Source organism: Centrocercus urophasianus, unplaced genomic scaffold (genome assembly GCF_019232065.1).
Source record: "Centrocercus urophasianus isolate 14NV4802_14NV808 unplaced genomic scaffold, USGS_Curo_1.0 seq_2, whole genome shotgun sequence".
Taxonomy (NCBI): domain Eukaryota; kingdom Metazoa; phylum Chordata; class Aves; order Galliformes; family Phasianidae; genus Centrocercus; species Centrocercus urophasianus.
The window spans coordinates 6,879,071-6,900,592 of record NW_024884755.1 but is presented as its reverse complement, the minus strand read 5'-3'; the positions used below and the strand labels follow the sequence as shown (position 1 = coordinate 6,900,592).

At 38.9% G+C, this 21,522-nt stretch overlaps 1 protein-coding gene across 1 annotated transcript in view; it reads left to right on the top strand.

Moving 5' to 3' along the window:
* Window positions 1-17,677, top strand: part of TSHZ3 (teashirt zinc finger homeobox 3) — a 61,303-nt gene extending 43,626 nt beyond the window's left edge. Inside the window, exon 2 of the mRNA XM_042821751.1 lies at window positions 12,233-17,677. Within this exon, the coding sequence (XP_042677685.1) occupies window positions 12,233-15,432 (3,200 nt within the window). The 3' untranslated portion in view covers window positions 15,433-17,677. The remainder of the gene's footprint in view (window positions 1-12,232) is intronic.
* The last annotated feature ends 3,845 nt before the right edge of the window (window positions 17,678-21,522 follow it).

Here is a 21,522-nt window from a genome sequence, read left to right as displayed (position 1 = left end):
GTCTCAGAAATGAGTGGAGGGCTTGGGATTGATGTGGACAGGACGAAGAGGAGGGCCGCACCATAGAGGCACAGAAACCATGCAGCAGTGTTTTTTTTCAGGTGACTTGGCTGGAATTGGACTGCAGTTAGCTGGGCAGGGCCAGCAGCTCAGAGGAGAGCAGAAGTCTGTCTGTCTGTAGCTATGAGCACCTTGGAATAGCATCAGGTCTGTGCAACACCCAGTAGGGTACAGCGATTGTTGCTGCTTATGCTTGCAGGTGCTTCCATGCCGCATCAAAGGCTGCTGCATGTGAGGATGGAAGGACAAGCTGCTGGCCCTGCTTGCTGCAGGTTTTGCATGCTGGCAGGGTGGAGTTTTCTGTCGCATTTTCAGATGAAAGCAAGTAGACGTGGATAGGTACATCAGAATGGGTGTGTGTACAACACACTGACTCACATTGAACTCGTTTCAGATTTGTATTTTATTATTACACAAATCACCTTTGTCTTTGACTTAAAAAGTGAAGGCTGTGTGTGTAATGCCACTTAGCTGTATGGTTTGAATGAGGATTGAATTTAATCCAGGTTGTGAGGTGTGAGCTGGGCTTTCTGCAAGGTTCGTTTCAGTGAGTGTTTTCTTAAATGCAATAAGAGCATCAGGACTATTTTCCAATTTTACAGACAGGTAAACTGAGTTTAAGTGTGTTGTCTGCAGCAAAGGTAGTGGAGGGACCATGAATCGATCCTGCGAGCCACGTTAGGGATTGAATTTTCCTTCCTTTTTCTCTATGCCACAATGAATTCCTTCTGAAAGGCAGCTCGTGTTTACGCTCTGTCCATTTTTATGCATGCGTACTGTTTTACGCATCCAACAGGGTTATGTATGCTTTTTTAGTAACGCCTGCTGAAGCATGGAAAGGATCAACATTTCATTTTCATTATATTTCATTTATTTCTCTATTTTGCAGGAAGGGTTCCATAAAGTATAAGATAGACGTAACTAAAATAAGTTTCCACTGCGGGTGAAAGGTACTGGTGGTTAATGTGGCTCTTCATAAAGCAGCTGAATTGTAAGTTACAATCAAAGATTTAGAAAAAATGTCTGCTTGATAATGTCTTTTGCCATAATAAAATACAGCCACACGAGGAGTAAAAGGCTAAAAGAATGGCCAGACAAAGACAGATCATTCATTTGTGCTTAGTTTGAGACTCCTACAAAGCTATAACTTGAAAAGTACCAACACTGTGTAAGGGAACATGGAGACTGCCGTCTTACATGTATATTTAATCTTTGGTTGTATTATTTCAAATGTTATGTAGCTATAATAGCGTGAAATAGATGCCTGGTACAGAGGTAGATATTACATCATTGTTGCTATAATGCTCTGCTGCAAAAGGACTTTTTAGAGGATTTCTAATGATAATGAAAATATTCTGATACAGCATTAAGGATTTTGCTACTGAAATGTGTTTAATGTAAATATGCTGTCAGATACCCTTCAAGTAATTGACAAGAGCAGATGATTAGCAGTGTTCTCAATAGTGTTTTTGCATAATCTTACATTTTGACAGAACTCTTCAGCGGCTTTTTATTGTCAGTGCTCTGCAATCAGTAATACTTTTTCCTTGACATTTACTTTGTCATTATAAATCTTGTAAGTGGTCATTTAACTTGTTCGGTATGCATGTAAGAATATCATTACTAACACGTTTGAAAAAATGTCTTCCAGGAACTACTGGAAAGTAAACTCAAAAAAAAACCCTAAATGAAGCGGGTTGATGAGTGACTTTATGAAATAAATACCTGTCTGCGAGCATCTTCTGGCACATTACGAGGGTGATCTTGAAATCTCTTGCTTATTGAACATTCACGTATAATAATTGATCAAATTCACGGTGGTTGTTAGATTATTTTATCTTTTTTTTTTTTTTTAATTTCATACTGTTTTTCAATCACGATCATTTACATCCAACTGGCCAAAATTAAGCTCTTATGATCTGTAAGCATTCATAATTACATAGTGCATGTAACATTAGTAGTCAATATAATAAAACTTCATCTTTATTGAAGCATCTCTTGTTTCTACAGCAGTTCTTTAATCTATCTCAATAGATTTCTAGTGTACAGCTCATATAGATTTGGTCAGTGACAAGGGTTAGAGTAGTCTTGTAGAACATTTACTTGTAGCTGTGAAAAGCCCACATTCATCAGAGGATTAGGTCGATCAGATTGTACCAGGATCAATGGAAGGACTGTGTGATCCCTCTTAGGCTGTAACATGTTCACCTTCTTTGGAGAGAATTCACATACACACACATTTCTCTGTCTTAAAGCCATTTATCTCAGAATGTCAAATTGCAATAATTAACCATTATTGATCTTAAATTCAATTAACTTCATTAACACAGGTCATGATGAGGGTGCTTGTAAGGGAAAGGCTCTTGACAAGTGTCTTTTCTTATATGACATTGAATGTTCACAATTGTGGCTATAAACTATTCATATTGTGCCATAGGAGCATCTTTTAAAAATGACAGGGGTTTGGTTGGTGGCTCTGATGAGACATTTTAATCCCCTCCCCCTCATCTTCTGGTTCTCAGGGTTTTCCAGCAAATTTTCTATTCAGGAATCAGTGAACCATTTGTTTCTAGCACATTATCTTAGTGTGGCATTATAGCAAAACCCACCTATTCAAATACCCTTCAGTTCAATAGCTAGTGCTGGAGATAGAGACTCATTTACAAAAGAGTATATTAGTATAGTTAGCAAATGAGTGAAATGAATATTCAGTGCTTTTTTTTTTTTTTTTTTTTTGCTATCTATACAAAACAAGTGGGGGCCATCTTGTAGAGGTAATCCTTGGGATCCTTGCTTTCTCTAAGTCCTCAGATTCATATAGTAGTCAATAGTTGTTTTTCTTAAATGAGGGCTGAATAAAAACTGTGAAAGGACACAAAGCTCTGTTGGCCCACAGTGAACTCCTTTTTTCATGGAGAAACTTCATTATAAGTACAAGTTCACAATAGCTGAAATTGTGATTGAAATCATTTGGATTTCTACTATACCATTCATACCTTTGTATGGAGTTTATTGTAAGTACTCACTGCAACCAAAATAGCTATTGAAAGTACTGTATGAAAGGCTTCAATGGGAATTTAAAGTTGGCTAGAAAAATGAAGGCTGCAGCTCCAGGGATGTATGTTAATGTTAGAATGATTAAACACAGATACACAGCCTGCGTTGTGGTCACTGTAAAGCTTGTAAGATGTGGGCAGTTTGGGAGCGACCAAAGATGTGGGGCACTTAGAAAGTAAGGTGTAAGGTTTTTCAGTCACCACAATTCTAAACTGCAATCAGAAGGCTCAGAGAAATGTGGATGAAAAGAAATGACAACATCAGTTTTGTTCAAAAACAGATTTTTGTGACAATTAAATGGTCATTTTGCCACGAAATTTGCTGTTTCCACTCTGCTATACAAAGCATTTACTGAAAAGAGGCAGGGCAGAAGCAGAATGGTTTGATTACTACATTCGAAGAAACTAAAGTTCCCTTACAACATCTGTTTGCTCAGTGAAGGATTATAATAATTAAGAGCTATTAGAGCCATATTGAGAACTTTTATGCTCATGCCTGCTTATCCTGGATTTGACTGTGAATCTTGTATTAGTTTGGTGAATGCCCTGAGTGCTTTTCAGTGATTAAAAGAAAGATGCCACCCAAATGCTGATAGCAAGCAGTGATTGCGTCACTGCGTGTTTTAGTACCAATTCAAAAGGTCGTGTAGAGAATGTGGCTGTTCTTAACAGTATGTTGACAGTGAATGTTATTTAAAAAAATATATATATCCAAATATTTTATTCTTTGGAGATTCCAGTAAATATTTTTGTCTACTTGAGGAAATGGTAGTTCTATGCATAGAAAAATCCTATGAGGAGTCCAAAAAGCAATATACCTCCTAAATCAAAATCAGGGGGAAGGCATAACATGAGGCTTTTTTCTCTACTTATTTCTTTCTGTAATATGTGCTTGCCTGGAGTGGGATAATCTAATACGTGTGTAGTACTTTACACGAAGCAACTGTCTTAGAAACCAACAGAAAACCAGTTTTGTCTCACTTAGAGTAGATCACATTTACTTGTGATGAATAATTTATACAGCAAATGTAGATTTTTTTTTTCCTGTTACTAATGCACATACTTAATTGTATTTGTTAAGTTTATGTGAATGTTTTCAGACTGTGGGGCTGCTTATGAGCTGTTTACGCCAACAGTTTATGTCTGGCTCTTGAGCCCCCCGTGCTGCCCCTCTCTGTGACCGGCGAGCTGGCTTGTGAGCCTCTCAAGGGCTCGTGGAGAGCTTGGTATTCCTGCAGTGAGCTTTGGTGCTTTGGTGAGCATATTTGCCTTTGGTGTTCTGGCAGGAAGGTCACCCTTCCCATTGACCTGCAGGGTGGGGAGGAAGAGGAAGGCACTCTGAGTATTGATGGCCATCAATCTTGAACCAAACAGCAAGTGAGAATTCCCAGTGGGTGTTCACAGTCTTTGTTTCGTACGTACCTGTTTGATCTAGTTCTGACAGTACTTGTGAAAGATGGTTTATGCTGTGACAGGAAAGGCCAAGGCATTTTTTTCTCCCATTTCTCTTCCAGCAGGATCAGCCAGACATTCCAGCTCATAGGGACCATCAAAATCTCTGCTGTCCTCAAGTGCAAATACAATAGCAAGCAATGGCCTTTTGTCCTCACAGAAGCCCATAGTGTTGACACAGCAATCGTGTGCTGCTTCTGGTCATCAACTGGGGGCACGCAGAGCAGGACGTAAACTGTCCCCCTGCTTCTGTGTGGTAGTGTTTTAGGAAGCCAGCCCTATTGTGTATGTGTGGCTGCAAATTCAGGAGAACAAAATAAAGGATCTGTTTTTCCAGACCAGGCAGGCTGTCTGAACTGTTAGACTGGTTTCTCCTAAGCGTGATGCTCTCTTCCAACCATACAATTATGGCATCTGGAAGCAAGTTTTATGTGAGAAAATCTCTTTTAAAATGGTTTTGTGCATTATACATGGGAGTAATTTGGACTGGGTTGTCTCTCAAAATTTTTTTAATTGTTAATTGCTTTTTGTTAGAAACATACTGTGTGAGAAGGCAGATCAGCTCTCAAAGAGAGACAGATTTCAGGCTGACCTCACAAAACCCTATGTGCACAAGGTTACATTGCTCTGTGATGTGACTGTGTGCTGTTCTCCATGTTAGGAAGATCGGATGTTGTACTTAATGAGTGGATAAATTGAGCAGATTTTAGAAGAACCCTAAAAAAAACAAGTTTAATTTGGGGAGTTCAGTCTGAAGGCAAGGCAGAGACAGCCTTGGAGGAGTGGGGCATGATCCATCATCTTTCATCTCTAGTGCAGCCCTAGTGAAACGGATGCTCACAGCCTACCTGGAGGAAGCTGAAAACTGTCAATTATTTTCAATTATAGACGTAGGTTGCAGTCACATACACACACTGTGAAGAAGCACAGGAACAGAAACACAGACTTAAGCTTTCTTGTCATATTTTGTGTAAATAGCTTCATTATATATATTAACCTGCAGGAGTTGTTGGCTTCTTTACTTGTCTTCTTGTCTGGCACTGGGCAAGTAATTTTTAGCTATTTGAATTTCCAGGTCTGCAGCTATAAACTTTGAATAAGAACAGGGTTGCTGTGAAGAGTAAAGCACTCACTGAATCTTTTGAACACCATGTTACAGTGATATTTTCCAGTGGTGCTAGATTGTTTCTAAGCCAGCATTTAATATAATAGCATTCTGTTTTTTCAGGTGTGTATTTAATGAAGGAGATAATACATAAATGTGAGCTTTGCACAGGAATATCTCATTTAACAAATGCCCAAACAGTATTTGGTTCTAGGAAGATAAATTCCTCCGTTAGGAGAATTAGTAGCAATTTTTGAATGTTTACTGTTTTCATTTGTAGGTTGCTGCTGTGGTAGCTTTCATATTGCAGAGTTAAGTCTGAAGTCAAAATTAGATGGGAATTTTCACCCTACTTTAAAAGCTACACAAAAGCTGGGGGAGTATATAGTACAGCAGCATGAGGAAAAGGTGCTTGCAACCAGCTTGCTTTGCTTTTGCTCTATGTTCCGAACAGTAATTACATGTAAACTCAGTTTTTAATCCCATCTCTTCACTCTGTATTCTTTTCCATGTAATTCTCAACTCTTAGCTCTTAGCGGTCGATTTGAGCTCTGTGAAGTTGCTCCAAACATAATACCAGGCCAGGATGCTGGATTAGAGCAGCTGACTAGCTTCCTTTGGCCTGTTTCTAAGCTCTTTGTATCAGATAGCTGCTGCAGTATATTCATAAAGAAACAAACAGAAGTACACTTCAAAGTTTCTGGTGCCTAATGATAGTCACCCATTAGATTGGCGTGCTGTGTGACATCCATCCATGTGCTGATTCCCATAACTTCATAGTACAGCGTTATTGGTGCGAAAATGCTGCAAATGTATCAAAACACCAGGAAAAAAAAACACCCAGACAGCTAAACAAGCATGAGTCATGTATACCACATCAAATCAGCATGTTCAAATGAATATTCTTGATCTTGCCAATGGGCAAAATAATCAGTTTTGGAGTAGGATCGTATCTTAGTGCAGAGCACCAGCTGCTTCAGCCAACAGGTGAGAGAAATGCTGGCCTCTCCTCCTGGAAACAGCATTTGTCTCCCGCAACAGACAGTAATGCCTGTGTGAAATAGAACCTTTGACCTTTCTAACAGGTCAAGGTGCATGGCCATGCCTGTTTATAAGCAGTGTTCTCACACGCCATTCAGGTGAGCAGGGAGGCTCTCCTGCTTTCCCCTTCTTTTGCCTCCTGAGGAGTACACTAACAGCTCTGCCATGTGGTGGAGTCTCAAACAGTTTCAGCTACATGTGAATTATTAGTCAATCTCCGTGTAGAAATAGCTTATGTTGTGGGTGAGATGTTTGCCTTTCCTCCTGTAACTGAAAGGCCTGTGGAGTGGGAGTTTTCTAACAGACTAACTTTTGTATGCCTACAGTTATGTTACGTCTTTGATTGACTCAATCCACTGCATTTTCTCTTGCCTCTCTTCATTAATTGTGTGAGCACGGGTCCATTGGCACAGTCAGAACATCTGAGAACTTCTGTTTCCTCTTGCCATTTCCTTGGCTTGCGTTCGGGCCGTGCCCCTCATTGGCTGAATGGCTCCACAGAAACTGTGGACTCCTCAACTATTTTTCTGTAGATTGCCTAATTTTTTTTTTTGTTTGGTTGCTTTTAAAAAAGGGTAATTCCTTAGATGACTGTATCCTTCTTACTCTCAACCTTTCTTTTGTTCTCAAGGTGTGAGATTAAAATGGATTCAGGTTTTGTTAAGGGGGTAAGATGCTTTTTTCAAGATGCACTCAAAAATCAGATGGTTTAGGAAATGAACCTTACTATTGAACGATTATTTCAAACCATGCATAAATAAGTAATAAAGTTGGTTGTGATTTTCTAGTATAAGGCTGTTTTGTTAAAGCCAGAAAAAATCCAAGGAATTGAAGAATTTTGATGAACCACTGGATGCTTGACTTTTGTAGTCAAACATTTTTTTTTCTTGCAAGAAGAATATTTGAATTTTTTGATATTTTTTCAAGGAGAAAGCTTGTATTCTAGTTCTTATTTATACCAGTAAGCTAACTAAAATAAAGTATTGGTGCAAAAAGCACATAATTAAAACAAGACATTTCAAAAATGCTCCAATTAAATATAAGCCAAAATATATGGTCTCAGATGCAGATGGTGTATACATGTATATAGTATCTGTGGTGTCTATAGTTCTTCTGGTGTCTGCATAGAAAGAAGTCCATCAGTTTATTAGTGTCAATGCAAGAGGTATCTATATACATCACTTTAGGTAGTGATGTATCACAATTTATTTCCACTGGCAAAGAAATGATCCATAGCTCAGTTATGAAGGTAATTCCCTCTTCTGTGGAAATGAATTCCATTATACCACAGCTTACATTTATGTATTTATATCAAATGTGTTAATTTCATTTTTACCTAGCAGTTTAGTTAATAATTATAATAAATATTAATGAGGGAACTGTCTGTTCTCAACCTCTGTATAGCTGCACCTGCAGTAGGTTTCGGAATCCCTTTAATGCCCTCATCTTCTGTAGGAACTGAGAGCCTCCCCATAGAACTACTTCCCATCTTTTGTCAAATACTGTGTCGCTCTAACAACAATACTCATCTTGCAGCCAATTTCCTGTGGGTTTTGATGTCCTACAAGATGTAAACTAAAAACTTTTTGGGAAACTGTGACTTTTTTTCTTCTTTGACACTGGGAAGTAAAAAACAAAAATATAGAAGCACATAATTTCTTTCATTTCCATTCTTATTAACTTCTTCTGCTGTTAGGATTGCCTTTAAAGTGTTGGGTTTTTTTACCTCATACTTTGCTGTCAAGGCATTGAAGAAAGGTTGTACAGATGCCCTGCTGTTTAGGCGTTACTTTGTACGTGAAACACATCAAACCGAGAATCTCTCTTTTGTTTTTTATTTCTAATAAGAAGCAAGTGGCTGAGCAAAGATGGGCTGGAGCCAGTGCTTCTTAAAAACAGTCTCCACCAGGCAGTAGATCTCAATGAAAAGTTGCAGGGTTCTTTGTTTTACCATCACCTCCTGATTTTGTTCTTCTTTTCTGCGTAGTGTCTTTGCTCTTCCTGTAGGTGCTTAACCTAAGACAAAATCTCTCTGCCTTCCTTGTCCTGCGCTCTGTAACAGCAAAGCTGTCACCATCTGCACGCAGACAGCACCAGTTGTTCCACTCCTCTGAGCCGAGTGTAGTGAGGTCGGCAGGATCAGAGCTTCCCATACTGTTTGATGGTGTGGAATTGTCTTTTGGCCTTAACCCTCTATCTTCATCTGTCCCACAGTGCTGATAACAGTTTGGCAGGGTTTTCTGAGGAGGAGATGTGCACATTGTCTGTTGCATCAATGCTCAGAGGACAAGGCTTCAGGGAGTGATGAGCCTTTCAGTCACTGTAAACTTAAATGTAGATGCTGGAAATCTTTCAGAATGGCCCAAATCTGCTATTATGTGTTTGTATGGCCCAGGATTTGGTGGGTTGCCTCCTGCTGCTACGCACCAGCCCTGAAGGCAAATGCTAGATGACCAGCCTTTGGAATAAGATGTTATAAGCTTCTTCCACAAACCACCGAGGGGTATGTTCTAAGTGAAAGGACTGAAGAAGTTCAAGTAAGTTGTGTTTCATCGCTCCTTTCCCTTGTGCAGTGGAAAGAGCAGAAGGAGTTGTTCAAACTGTCACTTTATTAAAGTTGCAGAGTTAAATTCCATGCTGTCATTTGTGTCTCATTTCCCACATATCTAGATTAAAGATCGATGTCACAACTTGGCTTTGCAGCTTGAGCTTAGGAGGGAGAACAGCTACAAAGGAGGCAGCTCCTGGTTAACACGCAAATATACTTGATAGTTGGTGAAAAGGGCAAAGAAAGCATGAAAGGTAAATAGATTTACATTTAAATGAGCCACATGCTGGAGTTTTTCCCCAGTATAAAAGTCGCTCTTGAAAAAAGCTGTGAATGTGACAATATGAGTGTTTCATCCAAACAAAATTCATAAGATTTTAATAAGAGAAACAAAAATGTAAAGAAAACCACACAAATTAAGGACTAAGCAGCCTACAGGAGCACCTCTGCATGGTCTGTAGGGCCCAGGGCTTTGGTGTGAGAATGAGCACGCAGTGGACAGAAGGAGCAAAGAGTGGGTACGTTTATAAGGTGCCTTGGTCTTTCATCTCAATCTGCAGGTGTGCAGGTCTTGCTAATGCAGGCAGAGTGACAATAACCTTGGATTTTATGTCCTAAAAAGAGAGTTTGTCTTCAATTTCACATGCAGCTAAGGAATGGGAGGGGTAAAAGTAAAACTCCACAAGATAGAAAAGAGTACATTTGATTCCAGGATCGTTGGTTCATGCTGGCATTTCTTCCTTCCATCTTTCCTTATTCTTATCACTTGGATCTTTGGCGTGCTTCAGACTGAGGCAGTTGTTAACCAGTTGTTTACATGTTACCAGGGATTACTTAATTTTTTTTCAGCTTTAGTATATAATTTTAACCCTTATGCTTTCCTTTGCTGAAGATTTGGTAGAGTTTAGAAACACGATGGAAGAAACATATGAGATGAAAAGGAATCTGTACCATGTATAAGGGAACAAAAGTACTGAGTGAAGTCCATCTTCTTAGATGTTAAATTCTTTGTAGTGGTTTCATTGCAAGCATTTGCTGGATAGACACCAATCTTGGCTACAGATTGCCAGCATGACTGTAGTGTACATAAAATAAGAATCTTGAATTCTTTCAAGATATTTTGAAAAAGCATAGAATGAAGTAAAAGAGAGCAGCTCTATTTCATTAGAGCACATATACCTCCTTTTAAAGTCAGATCTTAACAGTGTTTTCAAAATAATTTAATAATTGAAATTTTTAAAACTTAATTCAAACTACATTCATACAAATGTTGAAAATAAGAACTTTGCTGCATGGCTCTTCCGTTTTGAAATGACCTACACTGAAATACTTAATTATCTGTTGTTTCATGTGATGTGTTTGTGCTTTCAGAGGCTTAGCAACTATTCTGTAGATCAGATTATATAATTTTATGTGCTTGGAGCAAGACTTGCTACTATTCAGAGCCTTGTGAGAAACAGCAGTGAATGTTTTGTATTTCCTAACTGAATGAAGAAGTACTGCATACGAAACTAAAAGCCTAATTTCATTGTTGCTTTAACAGCTGCTTTCTTCTTTTGTGATTTTCTGGCAACATTTAATCACAATTTGCAAAGTTCAATACTGTGTATGTGATATCTACTACACTGTCCTACATTTTTCTCTCTGTGAGCTAGAGTAGGTGTTCTTGGGATGCTAATCATTATCTTCTTTGCACTATTGCCTGCATAAACAAGCTATAGATGTGTTTACGATACAGATACCCACACATTCCAGATGTGTTCCAGGGAAGGTCAAAAGTCAAGTGTCCTTACCCCTCGTCTACTGGAAACATGTTCTTTTGAAGTTTGTAATTGTAATTGCAGAGATTGAAAGCAAATTCTAAATTCTATTTAATAAGAATAGCTGCAAATTAACTCACTATGTAAAAATAGATTTTTTTTTATCAATTAATGATCCCTCTCTTAACCTAACCATAATTTTTTTTCCTGAAGGAAAAACTAAGATAGACTTAATGTATGTACAATACGTGCAAAGAAGCAGTGGAGAAAAAGAGAACGTGTTTACTGTCAGTTCCCAACTATCCTATTCAGGAAGAGTATCTTAAATTTACATCACCAGTTACATTACTTGAGAAGGAAAAAAAGACAGGATCCCTGTTGGGTGTCTGTGTAGCTTATGCTGAGTAAATATTGACAAAGTAGTCTAAAGAGCAAACACTTTGACATTTGTAAGGTCCACTGGAAGGTCTTGTATATATTTATACAGCAAGAATGAGTACAGCATACCAATTTTCTTGAACTAGCTCCTGACATAGCTCCTGACATAATTCTGCATGGGCTTTCTCGTTGAGAAAGGTATGTTTAAATGTGAATGGGTCATTTGTTATACCCATAATGAATACCCTTCAACTCGTAGTGAGTTGTTTCAGAAGGTTGTGTCACCTACTTTTACTCTCTCCTCCTTTAAAATATGATACTACTAATAATGATAACTTCTTGAAAATCTCATTTTTTGATTATTGCAATTAGGAATTCTTTTACTTTGTAGGAATTTTTGATGTTTGTTGTACTCTATATTTATTAAGGATTGAGTCTCAAAACTGTAATGAGCAAAAAATGCTTGCTTAATTTAAATTGTGAATCTGTCTGTTAAGAAATGCATTAGGGGTAGGAGAAGCATAAGACATATTAATTGACAGACAGGAACTGCTGTCTCTGAGGTTGATACAAGTAATTTATTACTTTAGAAATGAATGCCACCTCCAGAATGTGCTTCATTAATTTCAAATTTAGTTTTAATTTCAAGCTGTTGCCCCTTGAGAAGAATAAGGTGGCAAATTATGTTTGAAGAGCAGATTTTTTTCTTGCTCGGAAGAAACGCTAAATTTTAACTGTTTAATTTTACAAATAAGTGCTGTTCTTTGGCTGAAACACTTGAGTGAAAGTATGATCAGCAGAAACTAACTTATTTTTCTTCTCTTCATAATAGCCTATGTTTCAGATGAACTAAAAGCAGCAGCACTGGTGGAAGAAGATGTGGAAGCTGATGAAAACACAGCTGATGGAGAGCCTTCTGCAAAATATGCATGTCCAGAAAAAGACTTCAGTAAGAACTGCCAAAGCTACCAAAACTCTCCAGCAGCTGAATTTTCAAGCCATGAAATGGACAGTGAATCACATATCAGTGAGACGAGTGACCGCATGGCAGACTTTGAGAGCAGTTCTATTAAAAACGAAGAAGAGAGCAAGGAGGTTTCAATACCACTTGAAGACTCTACCGTATCTGATAGTTTAGAACAAATGAAAGCTGTATATAACAACTTCCTCTCCAATTCCTACTGGTCCAATCTCAATTTGAATCTTCACCAGCCAATTTCAGAAAAAAACAATGGCAGCAGCAGCAGTAGCAGCAGCAGCAGCAGCAGTTGTGGAAGTGGCAGCTTTGACTGGCACCAGACCGCAATGGCTAAAACATTGCAGCAAGTTTCTCAGAGCAGAATTCTTCCTGAACCAAGCCTTTTTAGCACAGTTCAATTGTACAGACAAAGCAGTAAGCTTTATGGCTCTATATTTACTGGAGCCAGTAAATTCCGCTGTAAAGACTGCAGTGCTGCCTATGATACTTTAGTAGAATTAACAGTGCACATGAATGAAACGGGACATTATCGAGATGACAACCATGAAACTGATAACAATAACCCTAAAAGATGGTCCAAACCTCGTAAACGTTCTTTGCTTGAAATGGAAGGGAAAGAAGATGCCCAGAAAGTATTAAAGTGTATGTACTGTGGTCATTCATTTGAATCTCTTCAGGATTTGAGTGTTCATATGATCAAAACAAAACACTACCAAAAAGTGCCTCTGAAGGAACCTGTTACACCTGTAGCAGCTAAAATTATCCCAGCTACTAGAAAGAAAGCATCACTAGAGCTTGAACTTCCAAGTTCTCCAGATTCCACAGGTGGGACACCAAAAGCACCTGTCTCAGACACCAACGATGCACTTCAAAAGAATTCCAATCCTTACATTACACCAAATAATCGCTATGGTCACCAGAACGGTGCCAGTTATGCCTGGCACTTTGAAGCAAGGAAATCTCAAATTCTGAAGTGCATGGAATGTGGAAGTTCTCATGACACTCTGCAGGAACTCACTGCCCACATGATGGTGACGGGACATTTTATTAAAGTCACCAACTCTGCCATGAAAAAAGGGAAGCCTATTATAGAAGCCCCAGCAACGCCTACGGTAACATCCTTAGTAGATGAGAAAGTCCAGTCTGTGCCACTAGCTGCCACCACTTTCACATCTCCTTCCAATACGCCTTCTAGTGTTTCCCCTAAATTAAATGTTGAAATAAAAAAAGAAGTAGATAAAGAAAGAAGCACTGCTGATGACAAAATGAAGGAGAAAGAAAAGTCAAGTGAGGATGAGGAGAAGTATGATATCTCTTCGAAATACCATTACTTGACTGAAAACGACCTAGAAGAAAGCCCTAAAGGGGGACTGGATATATTGAAGTCTTTAGAAAACACAGTTACATCAGCTATAAATAAAGCCCAGAATGGCACCCCGAGCTGGGGTGGCTACCCTAGCATTCATGCTGCTTATCAGCTGCCTAATATGATGAAGCTGTCATTGGGTTCATCTGGGAAGAGTGCACCGTTAAAGCCCATGTTTGGAAACAGTGAACTAGTATCGCCATCTAAAAGCCAGCCCTTGGTATCTCCACCAAGCAGCCAGACCTCACCTGTGCCAAAAACGAATTTTCACGCCATGGAAGAATTAGTAAAGAAAGTCACTGAGAAGGTGGCTAAAGTAGAGGAAAAAATGAAGGAGCCCGAAGGGAAGCTTTCTCCAATGAAGCGTGCAACACCTTCACCGTGCAGTAGTGAAGTCAGTGAACCTCTCAAAATGGAGGCCTCCAATGATGGTGGTTTTAAAAGCCAACAAAATAGCCCAGTCCCTCAAAGAGATGTTTGCAAGGACAGTCCAACTGTAGAACCTGTGGAAAATGGGAAAGAGCCTGCTAAGTCAATTGTAGGTTCTTTAAGCAGCAGCACGGCTATCATTACTGATCACCCTCCTGAGCAGCCATTTGTAAACCCATTAAGTGCACTGCAGTCTGTCATGAATATTCATCTTGGGAAGGCAGCAAAGCCATCTTTGCCCGCGTTGGATCCAATGAGCATGCTTTTTAAAATGAGCAACAGTTTGGCAGAAAAGGCTGCAGTGGCCACCCCACCTCTCCAGTCCAAAAAAACAGACCACTTGGACCGTTATTTTTATCATGTCAACAATGACCAACCCATAGATTTGACGAAAGGCAAGAGTGACAAAAGCTGCTCTTTGGGTTCAGCGCTTTTGTCATCCACATCGACATCTTCTGCATCTTCTTCATCTACAGTGACAACAGCAAAGACATCTGCAGTCGTGTCATTCATGTCAAACTCGCCGCTACGCGAGAATGCCTTGTCAGATATATCTGATATGCTGAAGAACCTGACAGAAAGTCACACATCAAAATCTTCCACACCTTCCAGCATATCTGAGAAATCTGACATTGATGGTACCACAATAGAGGAACCAGAAGAGAGTACACCAGCGCAGAAAAGGAAGGGACGTCAGTCTAACTGGAACCCTCAGCACTTGCTCATCTTGCAGGCCCAGTTTGCAGCCAGTTTACGGCAGACTTCAGAGGGGAAATACATAATGTCAGACTTAAGCCCTCAAGAAAGAATGCACATTTCCAGGTTTACGGGACTTTCAATGACCACCATTAGCCATTGGCTAGCCAATGTGAAATACCAGCTCCGAAGGACGGGAGGAACTAAGTTCCTTAAAAATTTGGACACTGGGCATCCAGTGTTCTTTTGTAATGATTGCGCTTCACAGATCAGAACTCCTTCAACTTATATCAGTCATCTTGAATCGCATCTGGGTTTCAGGTTAAGGGACTTGTCCAAACTGTCCAGTGAACAGATTAACAATCAGATAGCACAAGCAAAGTCACCGTCTGAAAAGCTGGTGACATCCTCTCCAGAGGAAGATATCGGAACTTCTTACCAGTGCAAACTTTGTAACAGGACTTTTGCAAGCAAGCATGCTGTTAAACTTCATCTTAGTAAAACACATGGGAAGTCACCAGAGGATCATCTTCTGTATGTTTCAGAGTTAGAGAAGCAGTAGCATTTGCTTTTGATTAAAATAACTGTAATTTGCTTTGAGGAAAACTGTCAAAGACGCCTTAAAGCTACTGTTTAATTCTTGGCACATGTTCTTATTTTAACTCCAGAGTCGCTCTGGGCTGAACTGTTTTGTATAACTGTACAGTGTTTAGAGGTGCATAATCAGCTGTTGTTACTGGTAAAATATGAAGGTTAAAATGCAGTGGTAAGTGTTTGGAACTTTGTGTAAATTGGATTTAGTTGCTATGCATCCCTCTGATGCATCAAGCTGCATGCATTAACAGACAGTTTAATTAAGCATTTATAACTGATTCTGGTGCACTTTTTTCATGTGACCTAAGTGTGCTGGTATTTCTCACCCTGTAATCTTTAGCCCTCTGAGTACTTTGAAGCACTTTTGCATTAATTTGGTAAAAATGTATGGATATGGTTTTTTTTAAACCCTTACCAGCTTAGTTCTGATTACAAATATGAACCTCCATTTATGCAGAGGTGTCTCACACCTTGAAATTTAAAAATATGATTTTCACATTGAAACATAGATGTATATATTGTATAGATATTTCAAAATCTCTTATGGAAAATGTGATTGTGGTTAATGCCATTTTCTTTTTCTTCAGCATTTTTAGCAACAGTGTTTTTTGTACCTGATAACCCCAGGTATGAACTGCTATATATAGTGTAAATTTCATTTTTTAGGCCTAACGGTTTTCCTTTTAACATCCAAACGTTGTAAATTGTATGATGAAAGATACCACAGATAGCATTTATAAAGTATTCAGAAACATTATTCTTAAAGCAAAGTATGTGTTGTTTTGTTTTGCTATACAGTACATCTATATTAATAGAGGTTCATGTTTAAATTATGCATATTTATTAGTGTTGCTATCATTTATTTGTTTGTTTTTTTTGTTCTTTTTTTAAACCGTCTAAAGAAACAGAAGCCACGGACTGCATTCCTGGCATGCATTATAACTGTTTTGCACAACGTGACTTTTAAAGGTATTTATTAGTAAAAAAAAGTAATAAAAGAAAATAAAAAGAGAAAATTCAAAATAAACTCAGTGCTCAAAGGGTTAAATCTATTTGAAAAACTTGTACTGTATTTCCTAAACATTGATAAAGCCTTTAAAATGTTTGTACTGTAATACTTTGCTTAAAAGTTATGAGGCATTCTGTGATATAACCTCTTTTACTTATTTATAAGCGCTCTTGGTTGTTATTTCCTATTGTAGAATGCCTTTTTATTTCAATTGGTAACTTTCTGTTTTGTTCTGCCTAATTATTCTCCCAAGATTCCATACTGCAGCTTTATCTTTAGGCATATGAAAGGTAACCCGTGGTTACCAGCACACTAAGTGATTCTGTTCGTCTCCATTTTTGGCAGTTAATTTGCAGAAGTAACTGACAGCTGACACCATATGAGAATCTATGTATAAAATATTGGCATGTAAACAGCACAGACACTGTAATGCACTCTGTGCCCTGTTTTGTTGTTGACAATGAAGCACCATTATATGACTCTTCATATAACCTTTTTTTCTACAGCAGCATTAAAATTGTCTTTTTGCTATAATTTTGTGTTGCGTTCACAATTATGTCTGAAATGTGCTACGACTAACGAGCACATTAAAATTAAATTGTATGCTATCTGTTTATGACTGAAGCTTGAGTAGGTTTCTTCATCTGCCAGGTGCTGGCAGTCAAAAGCTGCACATAAATCACTGGAGTTTTAGTGAACTTTAGCATTTAAAGAGCAGGATAGCACTTATTCAAAGGCTGCATTAACAATTTTTTTTTCCTCCGGAACAGATAAATGAGCATTATAACTCCTTTTTAAACATCAGGTAAGGCTGGCTGCAAAGACAGGCGTTAGGAGCAATGTGCGACATAGCAAACAGGCACTTTTCTGCGCCTGCAGCCCAGCAGGGAGCCGTGCTGCTCTCCCTGCCCAGCTGGGCACACGTTTGGAACAGCACTGCCATGCTCCTGGGGCAGCTGGAGAGGCACCTGAGGCTGGAGAGCTCCCAGAGCCACTGGGAAGGGAAGCCTCTGCTGGCCTTCAGTGCTGAGGTACAGCGGGAAGAAAGGTGGATAAAAGTGTCAAATGAGCGGGCGCGTTTAGATGAGAATGACGGACTGCTACTGGTGGTGACAGGTCACCCCCATCAACAACTTGCATCTCCAAATTACCTGTATAATTATGCACGTAAATAATGCCTTTTGCCAGGCAGGTGAAATCGGAGGCTAGGAATGGTTCAGGGAGCCAAAACCACTGTTGTGGCACTTAGGAATTGTGCTTTAAGTGAGAGCTACCATCTGAATGTCAAATCTTCGGTTTACTTTATTTAAAAAAAATATACGCTGTCTTCCAGTAAGTGAATTAAATGTGTTTTGTGCTTTCTTCCCTTCTTCTCTGACCATGAAAGCCAGTGCCATGTCTTGCCCAGTGTAACTGAGTGTTCTGTTCATTCTGCAGCCAGTAGTGCTAAGAAGACTCGATGAATGGGATTCACAATTAGTGCTCTGCATTTTTGCCTCCTCTTTTGGCTCACAGTTGTATCTGATTTTAAGGTCATTTGTGTGTCAATGTTATGGCCTCCACTCAAATTCCAGCAATGAAATCGCACTACACAGTTCTGATGTTTGCCAGCCCATCCCAGGAGTACCCATTGTACCCAGGAGGTGCAGCCCAGCCATCCCCTGCCCTCCAGGAGGACTCCCTGGCAGCACTCTGTGCTTTTTTGCATATTGATGGTCTCAGCCTAAATGCAGGCACAGTTTTTGCATCTACGGCAGAGAATTCCTCCTTTGAAAATTAGAACAGCTTAAATATAGTGTTTGGTTGCAAAGCAGAAACTCACACATAAGGAGACTGGCAGATTATTGCATATATTGTCAATCAATTTATTTTTAAGATGCACCGTTGACTTATAATAGTAATGGTAAAAGCTCTATATGCAGTACAGTTATCTGGGGCTCGGGAGGGAGGAAAAGCAGGAGGCTGCAGTCTTTTGCAGTGTTCATTCTCTTTATTTTTAAAATACAGACAAGGAGTTGATGCTTGCAAACACCGAATGCTGCTGGTGCAGCTTCATCCAGTCTGATGAAGTCCCTCCCAGCGCCCGACCCTCTGGATCCCAATGTCCAGGGAGGAGATAGATGCAGGGGAAATTTTTGGGAGCAGCTAGATCTCTGTGTGCACCAGAAATGATTTTTAAAATACAGTTTTAAAATATTCTTCAAACTTTGCAAATGAATGGCTTCTCAGGATCTGCGTATCCTCAATTTATTAAAATAAAGTTCAGCTTGCATTTCAGAACCTTCAGGACTGGCATACCAATGTGATTTCATACTATAAAGAATTTAGAGAATCAGTGAACTGGAATAATGTCCTTTCCATCAATACACTGATACGTATATTGGCACAGTAACCATTGGTGCTAACCAAATCACCAACCTGACTATATGAAGATAATTTTTCTCCTATTAGACATGAAGGTACAAATGTGGGATTTTAAAATATGTATCTGAGTTCCAACTTTTGTGTTGCGTTTGATGTTTTATTTAGGAAGATGCAGATCAGATGTGAGAGAAAACAAAATGCCTCAAGAAAGAGTTTAAAAATGCGATTGTGATTGGAAGAGCTTTAAATCACAGGTGTATAAAGGTGACCCTGGTCTAACCCCACCCAAGTAGTGGCTTGTTGCAGCATACTGTATATCTTCCAGCTATCACATTTACGCAGTATCTTAAAATAACATTTGTGATAAATGTGCAATTTAACTAATTTATGGTGCTATGATGTGCTCAGGGCTACATGCAAGATGAAAATCTTAAATGGAGCTTGAACAGCTCACTTCACAACAAGAAATCAATATGCCAGATCTTAGCTGTTCACTGAAGTCAACATTTAGCAAATAAATAAATAAAAGCAACTAGAAGAACAAAAAGAACACCACCATGTATCTGTGACCTTAGTGAGCAAGAAATCTGTAATTAACCAAAATGTGATTTTCAAACTAGTGTAAGGAACTTTCTGAAACCTTAGAATCTTATTTATATTTATATTTTTTGTTTTGTTTTGTTTTTGTTTGTTTGTATTAAAATTGAAAGTATATCGTTTTACTTCTGCAGTTGCTTTTGTGGTAAACACTATATGTGATTTCTTATCTAAACCAAGGCAGATAAGTGTTATCAGTATGGGAATGATCTGTTGCACTTTGATACAGCTATGTATCTTGGTATATGCAGCTAGGCACAAATGTGACTGCATTTTATGACAGCAAAATTTTTGGCAATACTGTGAGATTTAAGAAAATATTGGCACGCGTAGAAGAGGAGAACCTTTAATTTTGTAAGTTCTTATTTCAGCTGCAACAGAAAAAGAAGTAGCCGTGGTGCAAGTGACGACAGAGACAACTGGTAATAAAGCTAACTTTAATACATTTTATATTTCAAAATATGCCTCCAGAGAGCCTTATGTATTTCTTAGGAAAATACCAAATGGTGGCAATCATTCTTGCATACTTTCTTAGGTTGAGAACGTGTTAGAGCTTTGCTGGGTTCTCAGTTACCCACAGTTCTCGTGGATGAGAATGGTCACAAAGCATGAATTGGTCACGAAAAGTAAACAAAAGAAAGAGTTCCTAAGTTGCAAAACTTTTTAAAAAGTCGCTGAGTTTTCTCTGAGAAAAGAGTGAACCAATCATGTTCGGTCGGACGGTTGCAGAGGGAGAACTCCTGTGTAACTCCCTTGGGTAATGCTGGTGCATACATATAATCTCCAGCTTAAAGGACCCAGCAAATTCTCTTCTCCTGGGCCTTGGCACCGCGCTGTGCCTTCCAGCTCTGGGTTGACCTGCTGTAGGGAAACAAGAGAAGAAGAAATAATTGCCGACTGCTGTATGAAAGCGGTTTTGTTGCTCAGGGTGTGGTAGCAGTGAATTTTGTTCAGCTTTCAGTAATTACGCTGTAATAATGAAAAGTTTGTATATGTTCATGATTGTGAAACTGCCTCTTTCACTGAAGAGTATTTGCATAAGAAGTCCATTTTTTATTTTTTTTTTAAAACCAGTATAGGAAGAAAAAATTGGGGTCATTTAGAGAAGGGAGCAGAATTATGTTTTAAAGCATCATTATACATGTCTGAATGTGCTGGAGTAATCAGAGAGGTTACAATCTGTTTTCAGGCCTTGGTTTGGGGCAGTAATTTTCACTAAATGTTCAGCATGAGAAAGATGACTAAGTTTTACTAATGCTTAGCTTTATGATACTTAGCTTACGTGCTGTATTCATTATCTAGTACATATGCAAACATGGTGCAGGTGTTACATAAATTGATTTTTTTACCTGTAAAACCACTGTCATTTATACTTTGTATCCTGCTACATGTTAGGGTAGTTAGTTGTTCGTTTGTTTGTTTGCTTTTCAGCAGTAAATTACGATATTTAGGTGGGACACATTAACTTCCTCAGCAGCTGTTGCTTGATTCACTTCACCATATTTATAGCTTGAAATGCACTTCTGGTTAAATCATCTTTTAAGATAATTAAAATCAGATACACACTTTAGAATGGATGGATACGTCCACACCACTCACCAAGTTCATTTTTAGAACCTTTATTGAAATGAAAATGTGCAACTGCAAATCATACTCTATACCACGGTGCCTATCTTTCATTGTAGGAGTGTTTAAAAAGTAAAATTAAAAATTACAACCCAGGCCAGCAATGCCAGGAGATGAAATTTTAAAGTAATAATGTAATGGGACATTTCTTTGCATTTCGGGTTTAAGGTTGTTGGTCCGTCTGAGGAAATAAAGGCAGTCATAGAGCAGCCAAGGAGAAAGGAGCAGGGTATGCCTGTCCTGCCCATCTCCCAGCTGCAGAGATGTTCAGATTTCAGGGGGCCGAGAAGAGCACTGGTCTTCTGTGAGCTAATTTCCTGATTTCTTACCTCTTGATGCCTGAATTAAGGACTTTGGTCACAAGGGAAATGAATTTCAAATGATTTGGCATTGTAGAAAAGCCTGCATTAGGCCTGTCTGCCCTATTCCCATTCCTGTGGAGAAGATAGTGTCCATCTTTTT